At 43.6% G+C, this 26728-nt stretch overlaps 1 protein-coding gene across 2 annotated transcripts in view; it reads right to left on the bottom strand.

Moving 5' to 3' along the window:
* The window catches only part of XPO5 (exportin 5), a 2857558-nt gene that overhangs the window by 1940439 nt on the left and 890391 nt on the right, over positions 1 to 26728 (bottom strand). For both annotated transcript variants that reach the window (XM_044060355.1, XM_044060360.1), the window contains exon 13: positions 19681 to 19796. In XM_044060355.1, the coding sequence (XP_043916290.1) occupies positions 19681 to 19796 (116 nt within the window). The remainder of the gene's footprint in view (positions 1 to 19680; positions 19797 to 26728) is intronic.

Genomic DNA, 26728 nt, shown 5'->3' with positions numbered 1-26728 from the left:
ACTCCCTGTCTACATCTAAAGTCTGCAAAATCTTTTCGCCCTTATTTTGGCCGTCTGCATAAAAAGTAGGCAAATGAATAGTTTGGTTTAAAGCTATACTAGAAACCACCTTGGGCATAAAGGAAGGATTAGTACGTAATGATACTCTATCCTTATGGAAAATCAAAAAAGGCTCAACCGCCATAAGGGCCTGTAACTCAGAAACCCTTCTTGCAGAAGTAATGGCCAACAAAAAAGCAGTCTTCCATGACAAGTATTTCAATTCAGCAGTAGCCGCAGGCTCAAAAGGTTGTAGAGTAAGTTTCTCCAACACAAAGTTGAGATCCCAAGCAGGAGTAGGAGCTCTACGTGGGGGTCTTATATTCTTTGCCCCTCTAAGAAATTGCTTGAACAAAGGATGCGAAAACAATGGTGGGTCACAGTCATAGTGAGCTGAAATTGCTGCAGCATGAATCTTAATGGAAGAGAAAGACAAACCTTTGTCCAATAACTCAGTAAGATATTGAAGAGCCACACTCAAATTAGGCTCAGAAATCTCCAAATTCTTCGCTTTTTCTGACATCCGGTTAAATACTGAGGCAAGAAAAAACCAAAATATTCCCCAACGGGGTACTTAGCCAACTTTGATTCGGTCTGAAACTCCGACTTCAGAAAATTTCAGAACGCCAACCTGCACTCGCAAAACTGCTTCTGCATCGGACCATGCGGCAAAAAAGACTGAGGATATGACGTCGGTCATGCGCATTAGTACCCTGACGTCCTGACGTCAGACTAATGCGCCTTGACCGACGTCAGCCATATACTTTGGTATTCGGGCCGACTGGGACAGCGGACTACCCCAATAGTTAGGACTGCAGCAATGTGGAATGAAGAACATCATGAAGAACATCTGCACGGTGATATGGAAGGACATATGAAAGAGATACATAAGCAGTAATGCTCCCCAAAATCATTTTTTTTACGCTGGTTTGGATGATGGTATGCTTTTTGCCTTTAACTGTTTTTTATGGCATTTTGTATTTTATAACAATATTAATAAACATGTTTTATATAGACAGTGTTTTATTTGTGCACTGTATTCTTAAGTTTATTACTTGGCTTAGTGTGACCGACTTGGAGACACAGCAGTAGTAAGAAACTGGTAGTCTTTTTTTCTGCGCGTTTGCAGAGTGGTTTTACCTGTTTCAGCATGTATCCTACAATGCTTTATTTTAGGTTTGTGAGGTTTACATGCTCACTTTCATTAAAACATTAAGTTTTTCCTCTTTGGATGCATTTTACAGTTCTTAATTGGGTAGTTTACCTAATTTTCAGTATTTTTCTAACTGCTAAGTGTATTCATCACATCACAATCACTTTTACACCATTTACTTATTGGTGATATCATTTCAAATCTCTTGAATCCTGGAAAAAAGTTACTTCTGGAGAAAAAGTAGTACTGGCTTTAGTTAATTTACACGCCTCTCTGAAAAAGTGTATGTTCTGATGTAGGACTCTGGAGACACTGTTTACAGAGGATGTGAAATTAAAACAAAAAGACAAACTTAAAAGCCAAGAGTGCCTCAAAAAAACTAAATACCAACTTCAGCTCTTTTGATACATACACAGCCTCAGTAAATATGCTCAAGTCAAGAATGTAATGGCCTCAGCAATGTACTACAGCTTGTTGCATTTGTAGACATACTATGACCCCCCCCCCCCCAACCACAGACACAGCCATATCACCAGTTAAACAGTAGCACTCACAGTAACTGCTCTCTGGTTTCACAAGAAGAGTCTCCCTAATCTCAACAAACAAAAGACTGATATTTTCTCTACACTTCTGAGGTCTCACTCAGTCTTAAAAAATAAATAAAAACGTGTTAAAATATGTTCACTGGCCCAAGTCATATCAAGGATCATTTATAGATTCATAGGAGCTAGGCTAATGGCTTAAGGGTCCTTACAAGACTAGCCAATATAACAAGATTTTACCCAATAGATGGCCCCTAGCGTCAGGAGGATGGCACGGATTTGTGCAGCACAATGAGCATCTTACAGACTGCCCCGGTCCACAAGGGACACAGGCACTAACCCAAGTCTAAATTTGCAATTCCCATCCACTGATCCACATTGTATTTGAAGAGTGCCAGGGAAGGGATGTGCTTAATGTGAATAGCAAGCTTGCTCCAAAGAAGGGGCAATCTCAGAGACGCACATCTGTCTCTCCAGTATGTTTTTGTTTGAGTTGCTGACAAGTTCTGATCCCTAGATCAGGTGACCCTTGTACTATCTGACTTGTGGAAGTGCAGCAGCTCCAGTAGAGCTGGACTTGTGACTGCCTTTGTAGGTCAGGCATAGGTCATACTTTTTTAAATAGTTGGTAGGAGAAAAAGCAACGGGATAGTTTTTTTAGTCCACCCACATAGTTCTTGTTGTTTATACCCTGTATTTCCTTTGCGAGGATTCTCCAAGGTCACTTCAGCTGCTGTAAGTGCTTAGTCAAGTACATTTCAAATGGCAAATTGTACTCTACTATTGGTCTAATGAGGGCCGAGTACAGTGGGAATATAATTTCCTTTGATCTGGATGCCATACTTTTACTTACAAATTTGTACTATATAAAAAGACTTCCTCTCCACTGTGGACACATGGTCAAAGTTCAGGCTACTATCCATCTGTGTAAATAGATCTCTCACCTCTGAGTTTACTCTTAGATGCGCTATTGATGCTGTAATTTACATGGGTTTTTGACTTCCCAAAGGGTACGAAAACACATTTTTCATATTTAGCTTCAGGCAATCATATGTCTGATCTATACCCTCCAGAAGGAGATTTATATCATTGGGGGATATGGTGATTACCCCTAACTTGCAGTTGTCAGCAAACTGTCACCCAGAGGCCTTTCATATTACCCTTGACTTCAGAGAACTATATTATTAACAGGAGTGGCCCCAGCCCTAGGCCTTGTGGCACACCACTAGTAACTGGCCTCTTGCTGGATCTGGATTCACCCACTTTAACCACTTGTCCTGTCCATCAGCCAAATGGCTATCCATCTGGTGATGCAGGAATTTATGTCCTGTTCTGTGAGTTTATTTATAATGCCTGAATTGGGAACTGTGTCAAATGCCTTGGTCAGGTTGAGGCAGATGGTACATACTGTTTACCAGCATTCATGGCCTTAGTGACCAAATTCAGTACGCATGATCTGCCCTTGACAAAGCCTAACTGGAATGGGTTCAATGTTTGAAGGTTTCTTATGTCATTATTTATCAGGTCCATTATTCTTCTTTCAATGGCCTTGCACATTAGACTAGTCAAATTTATGAGTCTGTAATTTCCCAGGTCAGTGGAAGGTCCACCTTTATGCAGACGGATGACTGTTGCTGTCCTCCACTCAGTACAAATCCAGTCTGGAGGCTGTGGTTAAACAGAGTGGCACTTGACATCACAGACAGCAGGACTCCTCACCCTTATCTGAAAACACAGCCACCTTCTTTGCATCTCATTGATATTTGAATGAGAGGAGAAAATTAAATGAATGACCACAGCAATGCATTTCAACTGGATACTCACAGATACACCTACCTGTTCCTGAAAACAAGACGGATCACTATCAGAAAACATTTAAACTGTGTTTCTGGGAGCTTTCTCTGTGTACTCTGGTTTCCTCCTACATTCCAAAGACATGCAAGCAGGTAGACTGGAAAGTCTAAATTGTTCACAGGTATGAGTGTAGTACGGAAGAACAACTGCAGCAGGGCTAGCCACCCAGCAGTGTGAACAGTGGCACTAGACAATGGCCTCAGTTGATGCGACACCCCGACCCCATATACAAAAATGGGGAAGAGTGATGTATGGAAGGTTATTTACTCTGGAAATTTCATTATCTTGGATAAAAATCATGCAGGTATGCAATACAGTGACCTAGTGTAAAACGTGGATGCATCCTATTAGTGACTGTGGGATAAAGATAGCCTGTCTTTTAAAGAAAATTTTCAATAGATTACAAGATCTGCAGGGAACAACTGCATTAGAGTATTTTCAGGATTACACACCACATATAAAATTAAAGTTATGTTTGTTTTATATTGAATTTGTCTAAATTAGGAAGGGAAACTTCTCACAGATGTTAGACTTGTCCAATCAGTAGCCACAGGCCACTTTCCAGTCTGACAGAGGCTTCTCTGTGCCTGCTGAACTGTAGAGCATCGGTTTCTCCTTACAGGCAGGAATTATGGAGACAGTACTCCATAATTTCTGCATCCAAAATGAAAACTTGGAAATCTGATTGCTGACACAAGTGAGTTGAAACTGAATAGCAGGTTTATGTTAAAGCACAAAGGTTTGTACTGGAAAAGGAACACTGCATTTGGGCTGCAGTAGACGTCTTTTGCAGTTAAGTCTTCTTCCCACAGCAGGCAACCAGAGATCTGTGGGAAGTGAAATAAACTGCCCACTGCAGCATTCCACTCCTGAGTTTATAGTTTATTAGTTTAACAGTGATGGGGGGAAGGGCTTGTAGCAGCAAACCCATTACAGTGCCCATTATTTCTGATCATAATAGGTGGCTGAGTGGTATGTCTGGGCAAAACAGCTGCAAGTGGTCACTGTGCAACAGCAATGAGGTAAAATTGCTTTAGCCACTTTTTCTTTCTTTTACTTTCTTCACAGTTTAAAGAATGATGGACACACAAAATGTGGATGTACTTTTGGGGTACTGGGAGGCATGCTGGCTATGTAAGCCTCGCAATTACCCAGCAGACTCCTGTGTGGAATCTAGAGTAAATAACCAATCCACATAAGTCAGCTTTATTATCACTGCTTTACATCCTACAACATATGCTATACATGGATCTACTTTATACAAATCGCAAAACCACTTACTCGAAATTCAGAATGGCGAGACCACTTTATCGAAATGGAATATTGTTGAACACCTGGAACATTACAATGTCACTCCGGGAAACTAAACAATTGTCCAGCAAAACAAAGCAAATCAAACTCACCCATGTAGTGGGCTGTGCCCCCTCCACCCTCCCAACTAAATACACTAACTCAGAGTTCACATTACAGCGGAGAAAAGAGCAAAGTTCACCATAGTGGCCCAATGGTTAGTTTCCCATAGTGACACTGCAATGCTATGCTATGGGTGTTGGATAATATTCCATTTCAATAAAGTGGTCTCACCTTTCTGAATTTCGAGTAAGCGGTTTTAGGATTACATGAAGTAGATCCCTGTACAGATCATGCAGGTCTACTGTCAAAAGTTTTGGCTCCACTCTTCTTTCTCTCTAGAGTCATATATAATCATAAACCCTTGTCCATACTTAAACAGTCTAAGTACTCATTTCCATTCATGAATAAGGACCAACTTGCATATAACCTCTCACCACTTCAGCTACTGCTTTCTTCCTACCATCAATTTCCAAAAAATTTCAAAAGCTTTTATATATTTCAGTAAACTAAAAGGCATTATCAAACACTAAAAATAAAAACTACACAAAACATGCAAAAGGCATCTTTGAGAAATGGTTAAACACTCATCTTTCTGTCATTTAACTCATCAGGTTGCTACACAGCAATACGAACCTAAATCTTGTGTAAACAGTAAACGTAAACGCTACCCTTTTCAATGTAAAATATTTCAAGAAAACATAAAAAAAAAAAAAAAAAAAAAAAGAGTCTAGGCCAAGTTAGCCAAGAAAGCATCCATTACAGAGAAATCACACATTTCAAGTATTTACAGTTTAGAACAATCATACACACTGTACACTATATACATCAAGTATGACTAAATATTCTTTCCCATCGGTAATGTTGACATGTTTACTCTTCTCAGACAATTATGTACTCAGAGGGAACATGGGATATATGCAAATGACCCTTTAGGAATATCAGGTGTTTCAGCTAAATGGCAATTCTGAATGTCCATGGCTTTTTCTTTTACTTTTAAATCTATTTCGACAATTTCAGGCCAATAATGCCAAACCCCTCTAGTTGTGGGCATGCATGTTTCTGCCTTTTTATGGCATCATCAGCACAGCATAAAAAGGGATGTTTGACTTTTGGAAACACAGGGTTGTCATACCCAACTGATATCCATAAACATAAGGGTGTCTACAAAATATCCCTACTAACAAACTAAATTGTTTTAGTTAGTTATTTGGGTTATTTTGCAGACACCCTTCTGTTTAGTTTGGATATTTTGTAGACACCGTTATGTTTATGGATATCACGCATTTCCAAAAGTCAAACATTCGTCTTATGCTGTACTGATGATGCCATAAGAAAGCAGAAACATGCATGCTCACAGCTAGAGGGGCTTGGCTTTATTGGCCTGAAACTGTCCATAAATGGACATAAAAGTAAAAGAAAAAGTCATGGACATTCAGAATTGCCATTTGGCTGAAACACCCAATATCCTTAAAGGATAATTTGCATACATCTCATGTTGCCTCTGATACAAGAGATTTAAGGTATTACACAGTGGAAAGTTTAGCTTTACTAGATTTTTCTTTTTGTGTCTTTTAACCAACTGGTTTTCCTGTGTGACCTTTTTACTCATTGTTTTACAATTATGTACTAACCAAGCAGTACATAACCACCTTACCTTTCTTGAATCAAGCAGGTTGCTCACCCAAGTCTTCCTCCTCTTCCACTGCTCTCAAATTCCACAGATTTAAAAAGCGCTTGCTCTCAAGATCTTATGCACCATGGCTAAGCAAATTCTTATTTCACCCCAACTACTAGCTGCAGGAAAAAAAGTCATTCTAGATGACATTCAGAAAAAATGGTCTACAAAAATGGTTCCTTTGAAATATAAACTTCTTTCCCAGTTTCCACAATGGTCACAATAGCTCCTCTTTCCCATACCAAGAAACAAAGTGCACCAGAATAACTCCACCCTTAACCTTACTTTCTATCTACAAAAAATAAATTTAACGGACAATCTTTCATTAGATATTTTGAGTGATCCTAGTCTATTTTGGTTTTAACAAAGTCTAAACTGTTTTCGCCTTTTAACACACCAAAATCTAAAAATTATTTCTTCTCATCTCATCTTTGTAGTGTACAAAACAAGTTATGTACTCACCATAACGTTCGATGTATGTAGTCCATCTCGTTTCACATTCTTACCCGTTGGTTCGGAGCCGAACCTCAGCTCCGACTCAGCCATACTCTAGCTCGAAGTCTTCAACTGGCTCGTGGCTAAGAGGTATCCCATGGTGCAATGCTCCTATTCCCCAAATCTTGTTTGCAGTGAGCTTACATCCACACACACACAAACACGTTGAGAGGAAGAACAAACTCAACCTATCAAGGAGTGCTGAAACCAGAGACTTGACCTTTAGGTCCTCCAGGAGGGGGTAGGTGGGTGGATTAGTAAGAATGTGAGGCGAGATGGACTACATACAGCGAACGCTATGGTGACTACATAACTTCTTGATGTTATGTAGTCCAATCTCACCTACATTCTTACCTGTGGGACAGCGTCCCTAGCAGCAAAACCTTGGGCGGCTCACTGGAAAATACTCCTGAGCACTGTGGAACAAAATGATGATCTGCCCCTTGATACCAGATCCAATTTGTAAGGAGTAATAAAGGTGTGAAGAGATGCCCAAGTAGCTGCAGCACAAATATCATTCATAAACATCCTAGCCTGAAAGGCAGTAGAAGTAGACACTGAACGTGTAGAGTGAGCTTTTACCTTGAAGGGTAATTCCTTGTCATTTGAAGTATAAATGAAGGAAATGCAGGTAGAAATCCATCTGGACAGAGTTACTTTGGAAACTGAAGTCCCTAGTCTGTTTTACAAAAAGGAGACAAAAAGTTGGTCAGATTTTCTAAAATCTTTTGTTCTATGTAAATAAAACGTAATGGTCTATGGACATCCAGCTGATGAAACTTAAATTCTGCCTTGTTACAGAATCCAGGGAAAGACACATGCAACTCAATAGACTGGTTGAGGTTCACCACTGAAGCAACCTTGGACATAAAGGAAGGATTAGGTCTTAGCGAAAAGTACAGTTTTGTACCTACCATAAATGTAGATGTCCGAACAGGATAGCATCTGCAGTCATAACAAATGGGTTGTCCTGTCGTCAGGCAGCCCTTCGGTCGGCCGGATTCCAAAGTCTGGGTCCGGCTTCGGCTGATGTCGCACTTCACCTGACGTCATCTCTGCTGGTCTTCGGGTATAAAGGCATCAGCCGACGCCATTTTCCTCAGTGTTTCTTGCCCCAGATGCCAGTTGCCCTCTAGGAAAGCTAAATTTTGGATAAATGCCAATGTTTCCAAAATAGTAGAAGGCAAACACAAAAAATAAGCATGTATGTACATATATACAAACAAATACACCATAAGAGACTCCCTCCCAGCTAGCTATTAGGAGGGTAAATACCCTAGGAGTACCACAGAGGGGAAGGAGGGTGGGTAATCCTGACTGCAGATGCTATCCTGTTCGGACATCTACATTTATGGTAGGTACAAAACTGTACTACGTCCTTCAAGGATGCATCTGCAGTCATAACAAATGGGTAGAATACCATAGCCAAACTAGGGGAGGAGGAAGAAGAATTATGGTGTAGTTAGGATCCCTTGCAATACAGCAGTGGCAAACCCTGCTCGGGATCTAGAGTATAGAGGTAAATTATAATGCTTGGCAAATGTATGCACGGAGGTCCAAGTAGCCGCCTCAATAATGTCCTTGGTTGCCACTCCGCGTAAGAAAGCTGTGGTAGTGGCTGTAGCCCTTGTTGAATGAGGTCTTATGTTCTGTGGAACTGGTTTTCCATGGTAGGAGTAACAGAATCTTATGCAATTTCCTATCCATTTGGAAATTGTCTGTTTGGAAATTGCTTTTCCTTCCCTTCCTGTTGCATAGGCTACTAAAAGCTGGTCAGTTTTTCTGTTACTTTTGGTTCTGTCCAGGTAGTAGCGTAACTGTCTATGTACATCCAAGGTATGTAGCAGCCTTTCCCCCCTGTTCTGTGGATTGGGAAAGAAGGTAGGTAGGTGGATTGCCTGGTTTAAAGACACTCTGGATACCACCTTAGGCATAAATGTAGGATTAGTTCTCAAGGACACTATCTTGATGGAAGATTAGGAAGGGTTGCACTGCCATTAAGGCCTGTAGTTCCGAAACCCTCCTTGCTGAAGTAATTGCCAGTAGGAAAGCAGTTTTCCATGATAGGTGTTGAAGATCTGCTGTTGCTGCTGGTTCAAATGGAGGGAGTGTCAATTTTTCTAGCACAAAGTTCAAGTCCCATGCTGGTAATGGTGGTTTCCTAGGAGGTTTTACATTCTTGATCCCTCTGAGGAATTGCCTGAGTAGAGGATGCGAAAAGACAGGTGGATTGAAGCTGTATTCTCATGGAAATAGCTGATGCATGTATCTTGATGGAGGAATAGGACAGGCCCGTATGTAGAAGCTCTGCCAAGTACTCCAGGATGTTAGCAATATCTATGTTCGAGACATCTTTTCCTGTTTCAGTACTCCAAATGACAAACCTTTTCCATTTTCCTGCATAGTTCCTTCTTGTTGAAGGTCTGCGGGCTTCAAGGATAATGTCTTTGACCCTTTGGGATAAGTCTGGGTTAGTAGCTGTTATGTGATGTTCCAGGCAGTCAGTTGCAAGGTTTTTAGGTTTGGGTGCATGATGTTGTAGTTGTTCTGAGTTAACATCAAAGGCATCAGGGGTATTGGCCACATTCTCCCCTGAGACATGCTCCTCAGCAAAGGATACCAGTGTTGTCTTGGCCAATTCGGAGCTATCAGAATTATCCTTGGACGTTCCTCTTTGATTTTCAGTAGTACCTTGTGCATCAAAGGAAGAGGTGGAAATGCATATGCTGTCAGGCCTTTCCAACTGAAGGATAGAGAGTCCACCTTCCATGCTAGTGGGTGGCATGTCCTTGTGCAGAATTTTTTGAGCTGGTGATTGAGTGGGGATGCGAATAGGTCTATTTTTGGCATTCCCCATTTCTTTGTGATGGCCTTGAAGATGTCTGGGTGTAGCATCCATTCGTGAGCATCCGAGGTGGTTCTGCTTAACATGTCTGCTAGGGTGTTTTCTTTTCCCGGCACAAATATTGCCTGTAACTGGATGTTGTAGCTCAGAGCCATATTCCACAGGTCCAGAGTCATTCTGCATAGGGGGTATGAATGAGTCCCTCCCTGTTTGTTGATGTACCACATGACTGTGGTGTTGTCTGTCCTTATCATTAAATGGCCTTCTTTGAGGAATGGTCTGAATTTCTGGATTGCTAGTTTTACTGCCAGCATTTCTTTTTGGTTTATGTGCAGGTGCAGCTGGTCTGGAGTCCACAATCCTTGTATGCACTTGTCCAACATGTGCGCCCCCCAGCCTAGGTCCGAGGCGTCCATTGTGATGGTTTGGTTTGCTTGAAAGTTGTGGAAGGGCAAGCCTGGGTTTGACTGGCATGCTTGAGCCCACCATAGGAACTCTTGTTTCAGGCATGGGATTAGTGGGATTTCGGTTTCTAAGCTGTGCCTGTGTTGAGACCATAAATTCTTTAGGTACCACTGTAGTTCTCATATGCAGTCTGGCATGGGGGACCAGGATTATGCATGATGCCATGAAGCCCAAGGCCTGCAGTACTTTTCTTGCTGTTAGTTTGTGCTGCTTTGTTAATGCCAAGAAGTAAAGAGGGAGTTGTGCTTGTTTTTCTGCAGTTAAGAATGCCATTTGTTTTACTGTGTCCAATTCCGTACCCAAGAATGTTCTTGTCTGGGATGGTATCAGTCTTGACTTTTTTAAATTGACTGTGTATCCCAGGGCTTGTAGTAAGCAAATGACTCTTTGTAAATCTGTTGTCAGCTTGCTTTTGTTGTCCGCTTGTAACAGGCAGTCGTCCAGGTATGGATAAATTTGGATTCCTGTAGCCTGCAATGAGCGATTACTGATGCCAGGCATTTTGTGAATACTCTGGGCACAGTAGATAAGCCAAAGGGCAATGCTGAGAATTGATAATGCTCTGATCCTGCAAGAAATCTGAGGTATCTTCTGCAATTTGGTCATATGGGGACGTGCAGGTATGTCTCCTTGAGATCTAGAGTTACCAGCCAACACTCCTTGCCCAGCATGGGAAGAAGTTGCTGTAGGGTCAGCATTTTGAATTTTGGTACAATGATGTATGTGTTTAAGGCGGACAGGTCGAGAATAGGTCTCCAACTTTTCTCTTTTCTTGGTACTAGGATGAGTCTGGAGTAGAATCCTTTGCCCTGTTGTGTTATTGGTACTCTTTCCACAGCTCTCATCTTTGTTAATTGAGCTATCTGCTTTAGAGGTTCTGTTTTTTGATTTGGAGGTAGGTTTGGCATTCCTCTTTTTACTGGTAAGGTGTGGAAGTGGAACCTGTATCCTTGGTCAATGGTTTGCAAAATCCACTTGTCTTTTGTGATATAGTGCCAATTTTTTGAAAATAAGGCTAACTTTCCGCCTAAAGGTGCTGCTATTTGCTCCCTAGTAGGCGGTGTCAGAGTCAAGTCACTGTGATTGTCCTGTTGCAGTGGCAGTGGTTGTGTCTGTGCCTCTGGTTATTGCCTTGCCACTGGCGTCCTCTATAGGCACCTCCTCTGGATTGATTTCTGCCTCTAGAGCGTCTATTCCTGCCTCTGAGATTTTGAGGAGTCTGGAAAGGACCAATTTTGGCAGGCCAGTTCCTGCTAAACCTTGGGGCTGAACCTGTAAGAAATCCTTAACTGTTTGTACAGATTTTGCCTTCTCTTCCATTTTCTTCATTACTTGCTGAGCAGGTGTACCAAATAGACTGGCCTTATCCATAGGAACATCTAACAGCTTTGTTTTAACATGATCCGGCAAAACCTGTTCCTTCAACCATGCATGCCTTCTTATCACTGTGCCAGTCATGGCTGATCTAAATGAAGCCTCCAGTGCATCATAGCCACATTTTAAAGAATGGTTACTAACCTGCTGAATGTTATTCACCATTTCTAAAACATATTTCTTATCTAAGGAGTCATCAGAGGACAGCTTCTTAGTTAACTGATCAAGCATAAACTCTTGGTATTGGATCATGTGAAACTGACAGTTTAAAGCTCTAGCTGAGAGAGTAGCAGAGGTGTAAACTTTTTTCCCCCATCTCTCTAAGGACCTGGATTCCCTTTCAGAAGGGAGAGGGTTTTTTGCTGAGGTCGAAGCTACTGCCTTATGCCCCTGGGATATAGTCTCAGGATCTGCAAGTGGGGCCTTGTATAGGTGGTGATGAGTGTCTGGCACCCTGTAAAATCTATCTGGTTTGGCAGGGGCTGGAGGTAAAGTATCAGGAGCAGTGCAAACATCATTAAATGCATCATCCACAACAGGCAGAACTGGAGGTATAGCTAAGGGCCTATGTTGTGGTAAGTGCAGAAAGGTCCTAAGCCTTTTTCTAGAATCTGAGAAATCTTGTCCCTGCCATTGGAATTGTTCTCTCATGGCATGTAAGGTTTCACCGAAGGAAAATTCCTCTGGTGGAGAGGCAGATGGAATGGATTCTTCAGCATCGGAATCTTCATAAGTAGAAAAAGGAGCCTCTGGCTGATCTGTAATGTCTGAGTCATCCGAAGAATCATCAGAGGACACTGGCTCGGGGGGCTCTGCTCTAGGTCTCTTTTCTGGAGGCTGAGAGGCCCTGTCTGGGTGAGACTGGGATCCCCTAATTAAGGACATTAAATCCTCTGCCAGAGTAAGCATTTGTGAACTAGAAGTGGGCCTATGTGAGGGGGTCTTAACAGGCACTGATTTAACAGTTTTGGCTGCTTTAGCCCTGGCAAAGGCCTTTATAGACATGGCTGCAGGAGGCCTAGCAGCACCACGTGCTGGGGTAGAGACATCCAAAGGGATGGTGTCTGATAATTCAGTAGGAACCACAGTAGTAGGCAATACTTCAGAGGCCGATTCAACTAAGGTAGCAGGAGCCTCAGTAGTAGTCATGGATTCGGCTGAAGATTGACCCGTTTTCTCGGTTTCGGCCGAAACAGAGACACTCGCGGCTTGCTTAACCGTGGTTTCGGCCGAAACCGCGGACAGCGAGTGTCGGTCTTTCTTTGCGTTTTTTAACAATTTGGGTAGTCGGAGGATCCGACGGCATAATGTACGCAAAATCTGAGCCGAAAAACTGTTCACCAAACTCCGACCGACGCCTAAGCGTTCGTCGGTTGAAGGAAGCACAGGCTAAACAGGCTGCTACGTCGTGGTCTGGGCCTAAACAAGGTAGGCAGTAAGAGTGGAAATCCTTATGAGGTATTTGTTTCCCACAAGTTAAACAGTTATTTACTTTTTCTGACATCGGCTGAGGCAAGAAAGAGTCCCCAACGGGTACTTAGCTTTTAGAAGTCTTCGAAGTAGTATTCGGTAGTAGTAATCTCTGGATCTGACCGACCGGCACTTGCGAACAGCTTCTGCTTCGGGCGCCACGCGGCAAGAAAGACTGAGGAAAATGGCGTCGGCTGATGCCTTTATACCCGAAGACCAGCAGAGATGACGTCGGGTGAAGTGCGACATCAGCCGAAGCCGGACCTAGACTTTGGAATCCGGCCGACCGAAGGGCTGCCTGACGACAGGACAACCCATTTGTTATGACTGCAGATGCATCCTTGAAGGACATCCCTATCCTTGTGAAATATCAAGTAAAGGGGCCAGAATGATAAAACTTGGAGTTCAGAGATCCGCCTAGCTGAAGTAATGGCCATCAAAAAGAGCGTCTTCCAAGACAAATTTTGGTGACAGGTTGCCGCGGGCTCAAAAAGAGGAGAGGTAAGCTGCTGTAGCACAAAATTAAGGTCCCATGGCATAACAGGATCAAAGATCGGAGGTCGTAGTAGCATAGTCCCTTTGAGAAAGGCCCTACAAAGTCTATGCGCCATTATATTGGGTTCATTAGCAACATGAAAAGTAGAAATGGCTGCCAACTGTACTTTAATAGTTGCCGCAACAGATCCCTGACTAAAGAGTTGAGATAGAAACTCTAAAATCGATGAGATGGGAGCTGTATAGGGATCAATCTGTCTTTCATGAGCTCAAATGGAAAATCTCTGCCACTTACTGGATTAAATCTTCCTAGTAGAAGGCTTGTGGGAGGAAGACAGAATATGTACCACCTCCAGTGAAAAATCATGAAGCCTGACTAGGGACGGAATTGGAGCAGCCATGCTGTCAACCTGAGGGTTTGGATGGAGGGGTGTAACTGCCCTGACATAAGAGTCAACAGATCCGGCTCAGGGTCCAGAATCCACGGCTCGTCCATTAGATAAGGGTGAAGAAAGGGGAAACAGATCGGACGAGGCCAATGTGAAGCAATCAGTATAATTTTGCTTCCCAAAGACTGCTTTCTGAATAACCTTCGTTATCAGGGGAATTGGAGGGAAGGCATAGAGAAGACCGAAGGGCCAGTTGTGAACTAGAGTGTCCCTGCGTGTTTCCCCTTCCGGGGGAATAAGGGTGAAAGTAGCTGCTGTATTTGGCACTGAGGGAGCTGGCAAATAGATCGCAGCAAGGCTGACCCCATCTATGGAAAATATGTTCCGTCACCTGTTCGTTCAGGGACCACTCGTGAGGTATCAGAATAGCTCTGCTCAGCCTGTCGGCAATCACGTTGGACTTTCCCGGAATGTGCATTGCTACTAGAAAGTGCTGGGAAGATACTGTCCACTGCCACACTCTAAGAGCCGCTCTGCAAAGGGGATACGACCTGGTTCCTCCCTGTTTGTTCAGATACCAGACCACAGACATGTTGCCCGAGTGGATTGCAATTGTCCCAAGAGGAAGAAAGCTGTGAAGTGCTTACAAAGGTAACAGCACCACTCTCATCTCTAAGACATTGATATGCAAATGGATCTCGTGTTCCTGCCACGTGCCTTGGACAGTCCTGCCGAGATAATGCCCCCCCCCCCCACACACCTGATCTGAAAGGCATCCGTGGTCACAGTGGCAATCGGAGGAAGAACAAAAGGCATACCCATGTTGGGATTGCTGGTCTGAAGCCACCAGTGCAGATCCTGCTTGCACCTGTCAGTTATCACAATAAGATGGGAGAGAGGAAGGTGCTGAAGAGACCAATGGGCAAAAAGTAGCCACTGAAGAATCCCCATGTGAAGTCTTGCAAGAGGGACTAGCATAATCGCGGCAGCCATGGTACCTAACAGCTGGAGGAACACTTTTGCCTTGACCTTCTTCAGTGGTAGTAGAGCGTTGACTTGTTGCTGTAAAACCTGAATTCTCTCTTCTGGCAGGTAAACCTTCATGAGCACTGTGTCTAATTCGGCGCCGATAAAGGTGACACACTGCGAGGGTAACAATGCAGACTTTTCCCAATTCAAGGTGATTCCCAGACTTTGGCACAGTGCAATAGTGGCGTCCCTGGTCTGTAGTAGTAGATGCCTGGTGGTGGCAGACAGGAGCCAGTCGTCCAGGTACAGAAACACTTGGAATCCCATACATCTCAAGTGAGCCGTTACCACTGCCATGCATTTGGTGAACACCCTGGGGACTGTGGTGAGACCAAAGGGCAGGTCGCAAAACTGAAAATGACTGGATCCCAGGCGGAAGCGTAGGTGACTTCTGGATGCCCTGTCCATTTTTATAGGATAGCAAGCGTCCTTGAGGTCGATGGAGCACATCCACACATCTTTCCCTAATAACGGGAGAATTGACTAACGTGACCATGCGGAACTTGGACTTCCCTACATGAAGGTTCAAACGGCTGAGATCCAAAATGGGTCTCAGGTCCCCTGTTCTTTTCAGCACCAAAAAGAATCTGGAGTAAGTCCCTAATCCTACTTGGTCTGAGTGGACGGGCTGGATGGCTCCTTTTAACAGCAACTTTTGAAATTCTAAGGTTGCGGAATCCCTTTGACTGAGTGGAACTTCTAGGATTCTTTTGTTTGGAGGAGGAGACGAAAGAAAGAATGTGATAACCTCTGGAAATTATCTGTAATACCCACTAGTCTTGGGTGATGTCTCGCCAGGCTTCTGAGTATAGAGAAATGCGACGTCCGACTGGCTCCAGAGACGCGCAGTCGGGCCTCCTCTCAGGAGCACTGGTAGGGGGAGTCACGAAAGGAATCAAGGTCCCCCCTGGTTACGCGGGCCTCCCCTGCCTCTAGGGTGGCGTCTAGCTGAATTTCCACCCCCTCCTCTGCCTCTGGAGGGGGAATCACTCTGTGCGTCCTGAAAAATCCTCTGCGATTTTCTGAACCATATTTTCCTACCCTTCTGGCCCTTGGGATAAGGTCTAGAAGGCATGGAAAAATGGACTCCCACGGCAGACAGAGTTTTCCTTCCTGCTCGCACCTAGTAAAAGTATCCTTCACCTTGGTTCCAAATAAGGATGAACCATTAAAGGGTGCATTAGTGAAGGTAGGCTTGAAGGCCTCCGCGAGGTTGCACAGGCGCATCCAAGAGCATCTCCTAACAGAAACTCCAGAACCCGAAGCCCTGCTCGCTCCATCGGCTGCGTACGAGATCAGCCTCATGGAGGAGTTAGCAATAGAATTTAGGATAGACATCTGTGCATTGACTTTGAGCCAAAACATCAGAAAAGTTACCTGTAGAGAATCTCCCAAACTCCTTTAGATCTCTTTGGAGCAGTGTAAAATGCAATAAGTAGTTCAGTGACCACAGTGTAAAGGCCGCTGAAGAGAACACACGCTTCCCATATCTGTCCATAGCCTGGACTCCTTGCTAGGGGGATGGACGGTAGATGAAGTTTCTGCAAGTTCCTTCTTGGAGGCTGCTACCACCACCATGGCATCTACTGCAATGCCTTTTGAAAGAAATTCTCTATCAAGGAGAACAGACAAAAACTTGTTGGGTCTTCTAGGGACCGGTTCCACAATGTCTGGAGTTTCCCACTCCTTTCGACAAATGAGGTCCAGGAGTTCACTGAACAAGGGAGAAACCCAAGAGGTGGAGGGCTGGGAACCAAAGGCCTTCAGGAACACTGACTCCTCCTCAGAAGGGGCTTTAGATGGCCAGTCGCCTCTGTCTCAGTATTTCCAAGATATCTGGAAAAGAGATAGTCAGAAGACGACTTATGGGACCCCTCTGACTCTTCGAGGTAGGTGTCAGATGTGAGGGACTCATCTTGGGAGTCAATGTGCTTCCTCTTCCACACTCTCTTTCTAGGTGGCTCCTCAGGTAAAAAAACCCAGGGAGGCTTCAGAAAGTTGGGGACCACTCATGGAGGTATCCTGAGGCCTTAGGTCTCCACTGTCCCTAGAGAGAGGATGATCTGATAATGATATCGGTGCTGGAGGGGGAAAAGAGTGTCGGTACCATAGGATGCAGCTGACGACCTGACCAGCACATTCCTCATGACCTTGAAGGCTGATCCCCACAGCTCTGAAGGTCAACTAACCACGGAAGACAACCTCGGAGCAGAAGAAATAAGGTCCGAAGCCAATGTCAGTTCCATGCTCAACTGAGCCGAAGCGCTGAGGAGGCAGATGGGAGCCGAAGAAGATTAACCCAGTATCTCCCTCTCTGCCTCAACCGGAGAGCTGTGGACCCTGGACTCCGCGGACGGCGCCGACGGGGTCGGAGTGGAGATCGGAGCAGAGGCGCCAGAAGGGGCAACTGGAGCTGATCTCGAGGCATCAGACGGAACAGACAGCTCTGGCTCCGAAGAAAGGTCTGGAGGAGGAAAAGCCAAAGATGAAGAGGGGACAGGCTCTGGAGCCGAAAGCAATTTAGCCAGCACCGATGACTGAAGCAGTTTCTTCACCACTCTATCGACATCGTCATCGGAAAGTGTCCTGGAGGACATGGTCGGGGATCTGGACCTCCCTATAGAGGGAGACCTACGAGTAGGGGAGACCGGTCGAAAAACTGGTGACAGTCTCTGAACTGACGCATCTGACCTTGGGTCCAATCAACCTGGAGCTGAAGTAGCCATCATAGAAACACTGCCTTCTATCGGCTCCGAAGCCAGTGGAGCCGAAGAAGCTATAGTTGTCTTAATTTCCTCCGGTGGCTCTAAGGAGACTGACGGAGCTGGACAGCGCTTCTTAGAAGACTTTTTATCCAACTTTTTATCTGATTTGGGAGAAGACTTTGAACTGGAGGCTCTCTCCAAATCCTCTTCAAAAGATGGTTTCAGCAATCCTCTCAAAATCAGCTTGTTCTTCCTCTCTTGCAGCACGCGGGGGCTAAAAGCATGACAGAACAAGCAGGATTCCTGTAAATGAATAGCCCCCAAGCAATGCACACATACAGAATGCCCATCTGTCAGAGTCATTTTATTGTTACACCTAACACACTTTTTGAAGCCCGAAGGCCTGTGCTCTTTTAGACTCCTTGGACATTTTGAAACGAACACACACATACAAGGAAAAACGGTAGGGGCACCTTCACCACAGAAACAAGAAGTGCGGGAATGAGCGTCTAACTCAAACGGCCTAGAGACCGCGAGGTAACCACAGGGAGGACTAGGTCCTCTACGTTAAACGGGCCTAGCCCAGAAAAAACCCAACAGGGGAACAACCAACAGTCACACCACAAAAATAACGCTGCCAAGGGGGATTAAACTGGTAAACGACAGAAAGAACAGGAAAACCGGGGGAGGACTAGGTCCTCTAACTGAAACGGGCCTAGCCTGTAAACACCAGGTAAAGTGGGATACCAGAAGAGACACTAAACTGCTAAAAGTAAAAATACACACACACTAGCTATTAAAATAGCATTTGGAGCTACTAAATTGAACAAAAAGTAGTAAATTTGTACTCAGCCACGGACAAGAGCGAGACCATGTCTGAGCTGTACGAGCGGCAAACAAGATCTGGGGAATAGGCGCATTGCACCATGGGATACCTCTTAGCCATGAGCCAATTGAAGACTTCGAGCTAGAGTATGGCAGAGTCGGAGCAGAGGTTTAGCTCCGAACCCACGGGTAAGAATGTAGGCAAGATTGGACTACATAACATCTGCTGTTTTATACTTGCAATGTACCAATTTTTTTTTTTTTAATTTCTCTTAAATCAGATCCCCCACTTTTTTTTGCTCTTCGCTGGCAGTATGGCATCACATTGCATGTGCAGCAACTCGGTCACTAACTTCATTAATACCCAAGAGGCTTAGTACTGTTAACCAACAGCCAATATAAATGCCTTAAATCCTACTTTTTTCTTCCAAGTGACTCCCTTCTCTTTCACATATAGCATACGGCTTTATTTCAATCATGACTTCCAAACTGAACCATTTTCACTATCTGCCTTACTTTCCTTTTATTCCAAAATGACTTTGGTTTTAACTATCTCCAAACTGTCAAGATGCAGATGACACTTTAATCCACTACAATAATCAAATCAACTTGGATAAAAAATTCAACAATTACATTTTAGCAAATGAAACTACAACCAACAGTCACACCACAAAAATAATGCTGCATCCAGCCACAAGAACTATAGCAAGCGCTCTCTCACAATTTTACTCTTTAGCATATGTTTATATCAAAACTAATTGTACAAGGAAATTTAGCACTTGCACTTAAAATTCCACCTATATAAAATCGGTTAAGGAGATGGGACATTTAATCTTTGGCTTCCTGGCTTGAAGAAGTATTTATTTCCTTTGTAAAACATAGCAATATTCAAGGTTTAAACACAATGAATATCCTTAAAGAGAAAACTAGTATTTACAGTTTTAAAAAGTTGATATATTTAGGAGTACTTACATCTTTGTCCATGGTTCGAAACATCTGACTAATAACACTTTCAGCAAAGAACGTCATAGCATCCCACTGGACAAATGAAGGAGAAAAAATGGAACACAGTCCTTCTCCAGCTTTGGCTACAACCAGAAAAAAATGTTGAAGTATGAGACAATTCTGAATTAACTATGCTTAACAGACAGAGTAAAAATGGCATCTTTATTGTTTTACTGTCTTCATTTAATATTCTTCATAATTCCTGCTTACTGCATCAACATCAAATGGAAACAGAAATGTACTCAACACAATGACAATGTTGCTGCAGCAGGATCACCTTCAGTAAACTAAAAATAATGTTGCAGGCAATTTGGACTTCTCGCACAATCAAAGCTTTGCCAGGCAGCTGGACTCCCCCACCTCTATCCAAACCTGTACCACAGTAGCTCCATTTTCTGGATACGAGTCAACTACAGTGAGTCAAGAAATCAAAATCAGAACAAAATGGCACAGCACGATGACAAGCATCATGTGTACAGATGTACTTATGATGCTCACTTATAATTTACATAACAGGAATGGGTCCATCCTTATAGTCACTTCTAACAAAGGGACCTGACTCTTCCAAATGGGAGGACCTAGTCCAAAATATCCTTGCAACCCTGTCTCCAAAACAGGCTCTAGATTTGGAAACTAAGCCCAAATTAACACCTTCACCAAGCACTCTAAAGAAGGAACCACCAATGAAAAGCTCATGGTGGATGAAAAGACTTTCTGGAGATTCATTTCCAGAGAGAAAAGTAGTGATAAGCATCCCTCTGAATTAGGCCATCCGCTTCAGTTTTCTACAAATGGAGGGGGGGGGGGGTAAAGTACTCAGTATGCATTAGAGATGCACAGACAAGAGATTCTACTTGCATAAAATAAATAAATAAAATCAGAAAAAAGTCAAAGTTATTTTTTTCTATCATTTGCAAAAGGAGGGGGTAGAGGTGAAGGAGGCTAGTTAATAAGCAAACATCTAAGTGGCCCATGCATTGTACCTGCTGTTACTACTACTCTTCCTCCTCTGCCCAAAGAAAGCCTACTCTAGGGCATGTTAAAGCATAATCTAGAGCAAAACAATTACCACAGCTTTCCTCAGGGGGATTTTCCCCACTTACCCCGTAGGAAATACCCTCGATCATTTCTCTTTGAACTGTCACTAAAGAACACTACAATCTCTATTCAACCACAGCCTCCAGACAGGCTTCATCCTTAGGGAATAGAGAACTTCAACACTAATCCCTTTAGACAAAAGGGATCATCAATAGATCCAAGGAACTACAGATCCAGAAGTTTGACTAGTCTTATATGCAAGGCCATGATATGTGGACCCGATAAAGATACAGGAAATTTTCTAACACTGGATCCATCCCAGTTTAGCTTAGTTAACGTTAGGTCATGTCTACTAAACCTTGTGGATGTCTTCAAGGTCACTAGAGCCATGAACAAGAGCGAAATGGTGCATACTGCCTACCCTGACCTAGGAAAGGTATTGCAGACAAAAATCACAAATGGATAGCCAAATGGTTCACAAAATAGGCACACAAATTTGGGGTGGAGGAATCCACCTCCACCAAAAAGCATGCAAGTAGCAGTGTCCCAACAGGGCTCGGTACTGGGACTACTCCTATTCAGAATATACTTCTCTGAAGTAAAGGCAAATATAGGCCTTTGGCTGACCTAATTTGCTGATGACTAAGATGGGCGCAAACACTGAATCTACAAAAGATGTAGATATCCTCCTATCCTCTAAAAGGGTCTGATGGAAAAATAGCTGGTGCCAGAGCCATGGCCTAAAACTAAACTTAGATTACCATGTGTTCATGCTGGTATGAAAATCCTTTTATGTGGCACAACTTTTAAGTAAGGGCAAGGCGTCCAGATCTAAGGAAAACAGTCTCAATACAGTCGGCCCTCATTAGACTAATACTAGTACAACGTATCCAGCATCCTTTTCCAAGTACCTGACCAGGCATTTGCAAAAGGTGGAGTGGCCATACAGGTTTCTCACTAAAACAATACAGGTTATAAATAACATGCCCTGTGTGGACAACCTCAAATCCCTGACGCTGTACTCTTCCTACAGAATACCATGGGACAATCTAAGCCTAACCTACAAGACATTCTCTAATACAGTCCTAATATATATCTGCTACACATTTATAAAAACAGCACTATAATCATTTGATTTAACAATCTAAATGTTGTCTGTGACAAAAAAAAAAAGCAAGCACTTTGAAGGGACAGGTGTGTGTCTCTGACATTACCTCTAGACTAGACTCCCTATTCATGGGAAGCAGAGCTCTTCCCTAAACCTACTCAAATGCAATTGGAACAATAACTGTGAAATTGCAAATTCACCCTGGTTTGTCTCCTGTGCCCCTTATGGACAGGAGCAGCTTGTAAATGCCCTAAACTGTAGACATACACAAAAGCAGTTCTAGTCCTTGGGCATGGACAATTGGGACATAAATGGCTAAGCTCAGAGAGGCTCTAGAATGGTTAGCCTAATAACCTCTTATGAGCCTAGTGCGAAATCCATTCTAGAAACAGCTACCTGGTCCTCAGTTCAAAGCACTATAATCTGACTGCATACAAGTCCATGGCAGGGTTCACCTCTGTTATCCTGCAAAGTCTGTTCTACTGGAAAACCTCATCACCAGCAAGGCTAATACTCTGGCAGTCACCTCGCAGATAAGGACTGCAATAGAATTCAGTTTTAAGAGCATACTACAGCTGAGTTAGAAACTTAGCACAGCTGCCAATGTCACCACTGCTGTCCATGCCCCCATCCCCATTATCCTCTTTTTAAGCATCAAGGAACTGGGATGGCTATCATTCACTACCTTACTCCTCATAATCCCTCTCAAATCCCAACTAGACCCCTTCCTTTTTTGAACTCAATTCCTAAGTAGAAAGACTAGGAACTCGTGAGTAAGACATCTCGTCAAGGGGGTAACACTCCTCTTATTCTTAAATCCACTTATGCTCTGTTGTCTGTGGCAAGCTTCATATCCAAGTTAGGTCAAGGAAGATTATAAGATAGTGTCAGCTGACACCCCTATTACTACTGATGTCCTAATGGCCAAGTGTACGTGTTGTGGGGGTGGGGGGGTGGGGGGTAGCAGAAGCTACTGGAGGAAGTCACAGTTCTGGAAGTTGGACTAGATGCTGGTTACCTGCAAGCAAGATATCGCATACCCAGACAGACAATATCCTGCTGGATATGCAAAAACTATTAGCTTCTGTTACTCTTGCATGGTAGACAGTTACCGCACACTGTTAAAGCACACTCTACTAGAGCAGTGGCCTCTTCAGGAGTCTCTCTCAAAGGCCTGGACACGGTACCTATCCTAGAGGTAGTCACATGGTCCTCTGTACATGCTTTCACCAAGCATTATAAATTGGACAAAATCTCCAGAGCCACAGCAGGATTTGCTAGAGCCATCCCCCACGGTTTTCTGGAAACTGCTACCTCTTCCTCCACCCTTTCTCCTGTTGGAGCTGTGGTACTCTCCCACAAGTGAGAATACTGCCACATGTGAATGGAAGGACATACAGATTAGTTGTGTAAAATCTTATAACCACAGATGTCCTCTTCCATGTTGCAGTATTCCTTCCATCCCTCCAACCCCGATTATGGGCCTCTTCCCCCTCTGGATGGCATCTTTCATGTTTGGTGGCTTAGAACTCCCTGGTTTTGAAGTGGAGGTAGTCCACTGCTTAGATCTCTGCAATCCCTGCGGCTGCTGTCTGGGGGGCCTGGTTCCCCAGGGCCTATGCTGAACTGGTTTGGACAAAGCAAGAAAGGACCAGTGTTTGGTGTGACAATGCCTGCTGAACCTGGATGGCTGGACCTGTAAGAAATCCTTAACTGTTTGCACAGATTTTGCTTTTTCTTCCATCTTTTTTAAGTCCTCTTCTGCCTTAGTGCCAAATAACTTCTCTTTGTGCAGGGGAGCATTCAGCAATTTAGATTTGACATGGTCTGGCAGGGGTTGTTCCTTAAGCCATGCATGCCTTCTAATCACAGATCTAGTGACTGCTGCCCTGCACAAAGCTTCTAGGGCATCAAAACCACAGTGCAAGGTGTGTTTAGTTACCAGAGTTGCAGAATGCATTAACTCTTGCAATTCTTTAGATGCTGCCCAAGCAGGAAAGGAAGACATTTTTTGTTTGAGGAGTTGCAGGGTATGTTGCTGAAATTTTAGTATATGGAACTGACAATTTAGTGCCCTAATCGCAAGAGTAGCTGAGGTGTATACTTTTTTACCCAATCTGTCTAGTGCTCAGGAATCCCTATCCGAGGGGGTGGGTTTCTTAGCAGAAGTTGCTTTAATCCCTTTAGGCCCTTGAGAAATTACCTCAGGGTCAGCAGTACGATTTTTAAAAAGAAATTTGTGTGAGTCAGGGACTCTGTAGTACCGGTCCGGTTTTCTGGGTGCAGGAGGGAGTGTGTCAGGAGTCAAGCTGGATTCCAGGAAAACATCCTCCACAACATCCAGGACTGTGGGCGGGGCAAGGGTCTTTGCTGTGGAAGATCTAGGAAATCCTTGAGTCTCTTTTTAGGCTGAGGATAATCTTGACTTTCCCACTGGAAATGTTCCCTTAAGGTATGCCAGGTTTCCCCAAAGGAAAAATCCTCTGGGGGAGAGGCTGAAGGGATGAAATCATCTGCATCAGAATCCTCATAAGTAGAGAGGGGGTGCATGTCTTCATATTCAGAAGCATCAGTCACCTGACTCTTGTTTAGACAGAAACACAGGGAACAGATCTATTTCTTTAGGAGGGGGTACCTGGGCTTCTCCTGATCAGCATGAGTAAGGTCTGCAGCCATTTATAGCACCCGAGACTGAGGTAATGAAGCTGGTGGTGTAAAGTGGGTCGTCTGTTTCTTGGGTGTGGTTCGTACCCTGGGCCTCAGAAACTCGGTCGTTTTCGAAAGAACAGTAGTCGAGAAAGAAGACGTCTGTTTGTGTTGAGAATTGGTAGTGCAAAGGACTACCTCAAAAGCCGGTGCCTGTTCAGTGTCTCTGGACCCATCCAAGGTAGAGACGACCGCAGGATCCTTAATCGAAAAAGAGTTTTGTGACATACCTTACTCCAAAAGGGTCTCGGTAGCGGCCTGCGAATCCACAGAAGCGGGCATCTGGCTGCGAAAGCACCTCACTGAAGACCGGAGAACTGACTACTAAATTAACGGAAGCATCGTTGGTAGATTTGGACCTGTGCGGTCTGTAGTTATCTTTACTTTTTTTTGGAAGATCTGCTGTCAGATGGCTTACTGAAGCCATATCGGAATTAGAGGACTGTAAGCGAAAATATCTAGCTAATAAGGGCCCGACAACGGATAGTTCTAGCACTGAACAAAGCACAGAAGTGACCATGGGGGACGTCGTGGTCTGGGCTTAAGCAACTGATGCAGTAAGAATGGAAGTCTCTGTGTGGTACTTGCTTTCCACAGGTGAGACAACTATTAATTTTGTCTGACATCGGTTAGTGCAAAAAAAAAAAAGGATCCCCAATGTGGTACTTAGCTTTAGAAGACTTCAAATTCAATTTGGTAAATGAAACACAGTTAGCGGCCGACCGACACTGGTGCGAACTGCTTCTGCTTCGGGCTCCACGGCAAGAAAGACTGATGTAATGGCGTCAGCTGTCTTACTTTATACTACTGACCTGACATCAGTCCTGAAGCAACAGTAGCCGACGCAGAAATACTAAGCCTCTGGTATTCGGGCCGGCCAAGGGCTACCCTGGCAGGGATAACCCAAATGTGATGACTGCAACAGTGAAACACGAAAAACATCAGTAAACAGAGGGAAGGACACAAGCAAAAGGGTTCCTCAAATCTATTCAGACCTGAGCAAGCTTGAAGCCCTGTATGAGAAAAGGAAAGGTGAGCAACGTAAGAACTGGGTACTCCACCACAGTGTTGGACTCAAAAAAGTCCGTGTGGATAGACAGGGTGAGCAGAGTTACTGCAAAAGCAACATCTATTATTATGGCAAATTATTAACTAATGGTACTATTGTTTTTTTTTTTTTTTTTAAGTTCACTATTGCAGTAGTCTAGACTAAATGATCAGTTCCTAGGCTGTACGAGGATGGAAAGATAACCTATAAGGAAGTGCTAAGTTGTAACATTACCTGCAAGATGGCTGCAACAAATCCATCCTTCATCCTGAAAGAGATGTCCAGTTTCTACTGCTTGTAAAGAAGCTGGCCTATTAAGATTGCCTAATTAGTCATCCTGTTAAGGAAGGCCACAGTAGTAGCTGTATTTGTAGTGGTGATGTGGGCGTTAACAGGTTTCTTTCCTTTGAAAGTTAAAGAAAAACATGACACAATGGGCCAGCCATTCAGAAATTGCTTGAATATGCCTCTTCCCTGATGCAAATGAAAAATATGACTGAAAGTACTAACATCCTTGTTTCCCTCTAAGCATTATCTCAGCTGCCTGTGAGCATTCAAGGAATGATTCATCTCTTCTCCCCCTATTTTGAGGATCAAGAAACTACCAAATGAAATAGCTTGACTAACGTCAAGATCTAGGACTACTTCCGACTTACAGGAGATATTCAGTCTCAGACTAACTCTATCACTTTGGAAAACTATACAAGGCAGAGCTTGAAATATTTGCACTTTTCTTGCAGAGGAAATGGCAACTAACAAAACAGTTTTCCAAGTTAGAAGCATGAGTGGATTTGTGGCTAGGGCAGAATTTAAATTCCCAAGGAGGAAAAAAATTCTTTGAGTGTGGATTCAAATACAGGACTCCTTTTAAAAGAAGCAAGCTGACAACAGCAGGTTCACGAAGAAGCAAGATGAAAGATGTACCTTAATGGCGACAAACAGCTTACTTAAATACTGCAAGACCAGGGACAAAGATGCTATGTGTCGCCCTGAATCCTTTTATAGCAAGAAACAGAAAATACTTTCCCATTTGGATATGTAGATTTCCTAGTGCTAGGTTTCTTTACATATGACCTCAAACTACTGCCTGAAGGAGAAGTCAAACTATCTAAATT

Source organism: Protopterus annectens, chromosome 1.part0 (genome assembly GCF_019279795.1).
Source record: "Protopterus annectens isolate FY-2018-M chromosome 1.part0, PAN1.0, whole genome shotgun sequence".
Lineage (NCBI taxonomy): Eukaryota > Metazoa > Chordata > Ceratodontiformes > Protopteridae > Protopterus > Protopterus annectens.
Note: the sequence above shows the minus strand (reverse complement) of the source record. Positions and strands in the feature narration are given on the sequence as shown.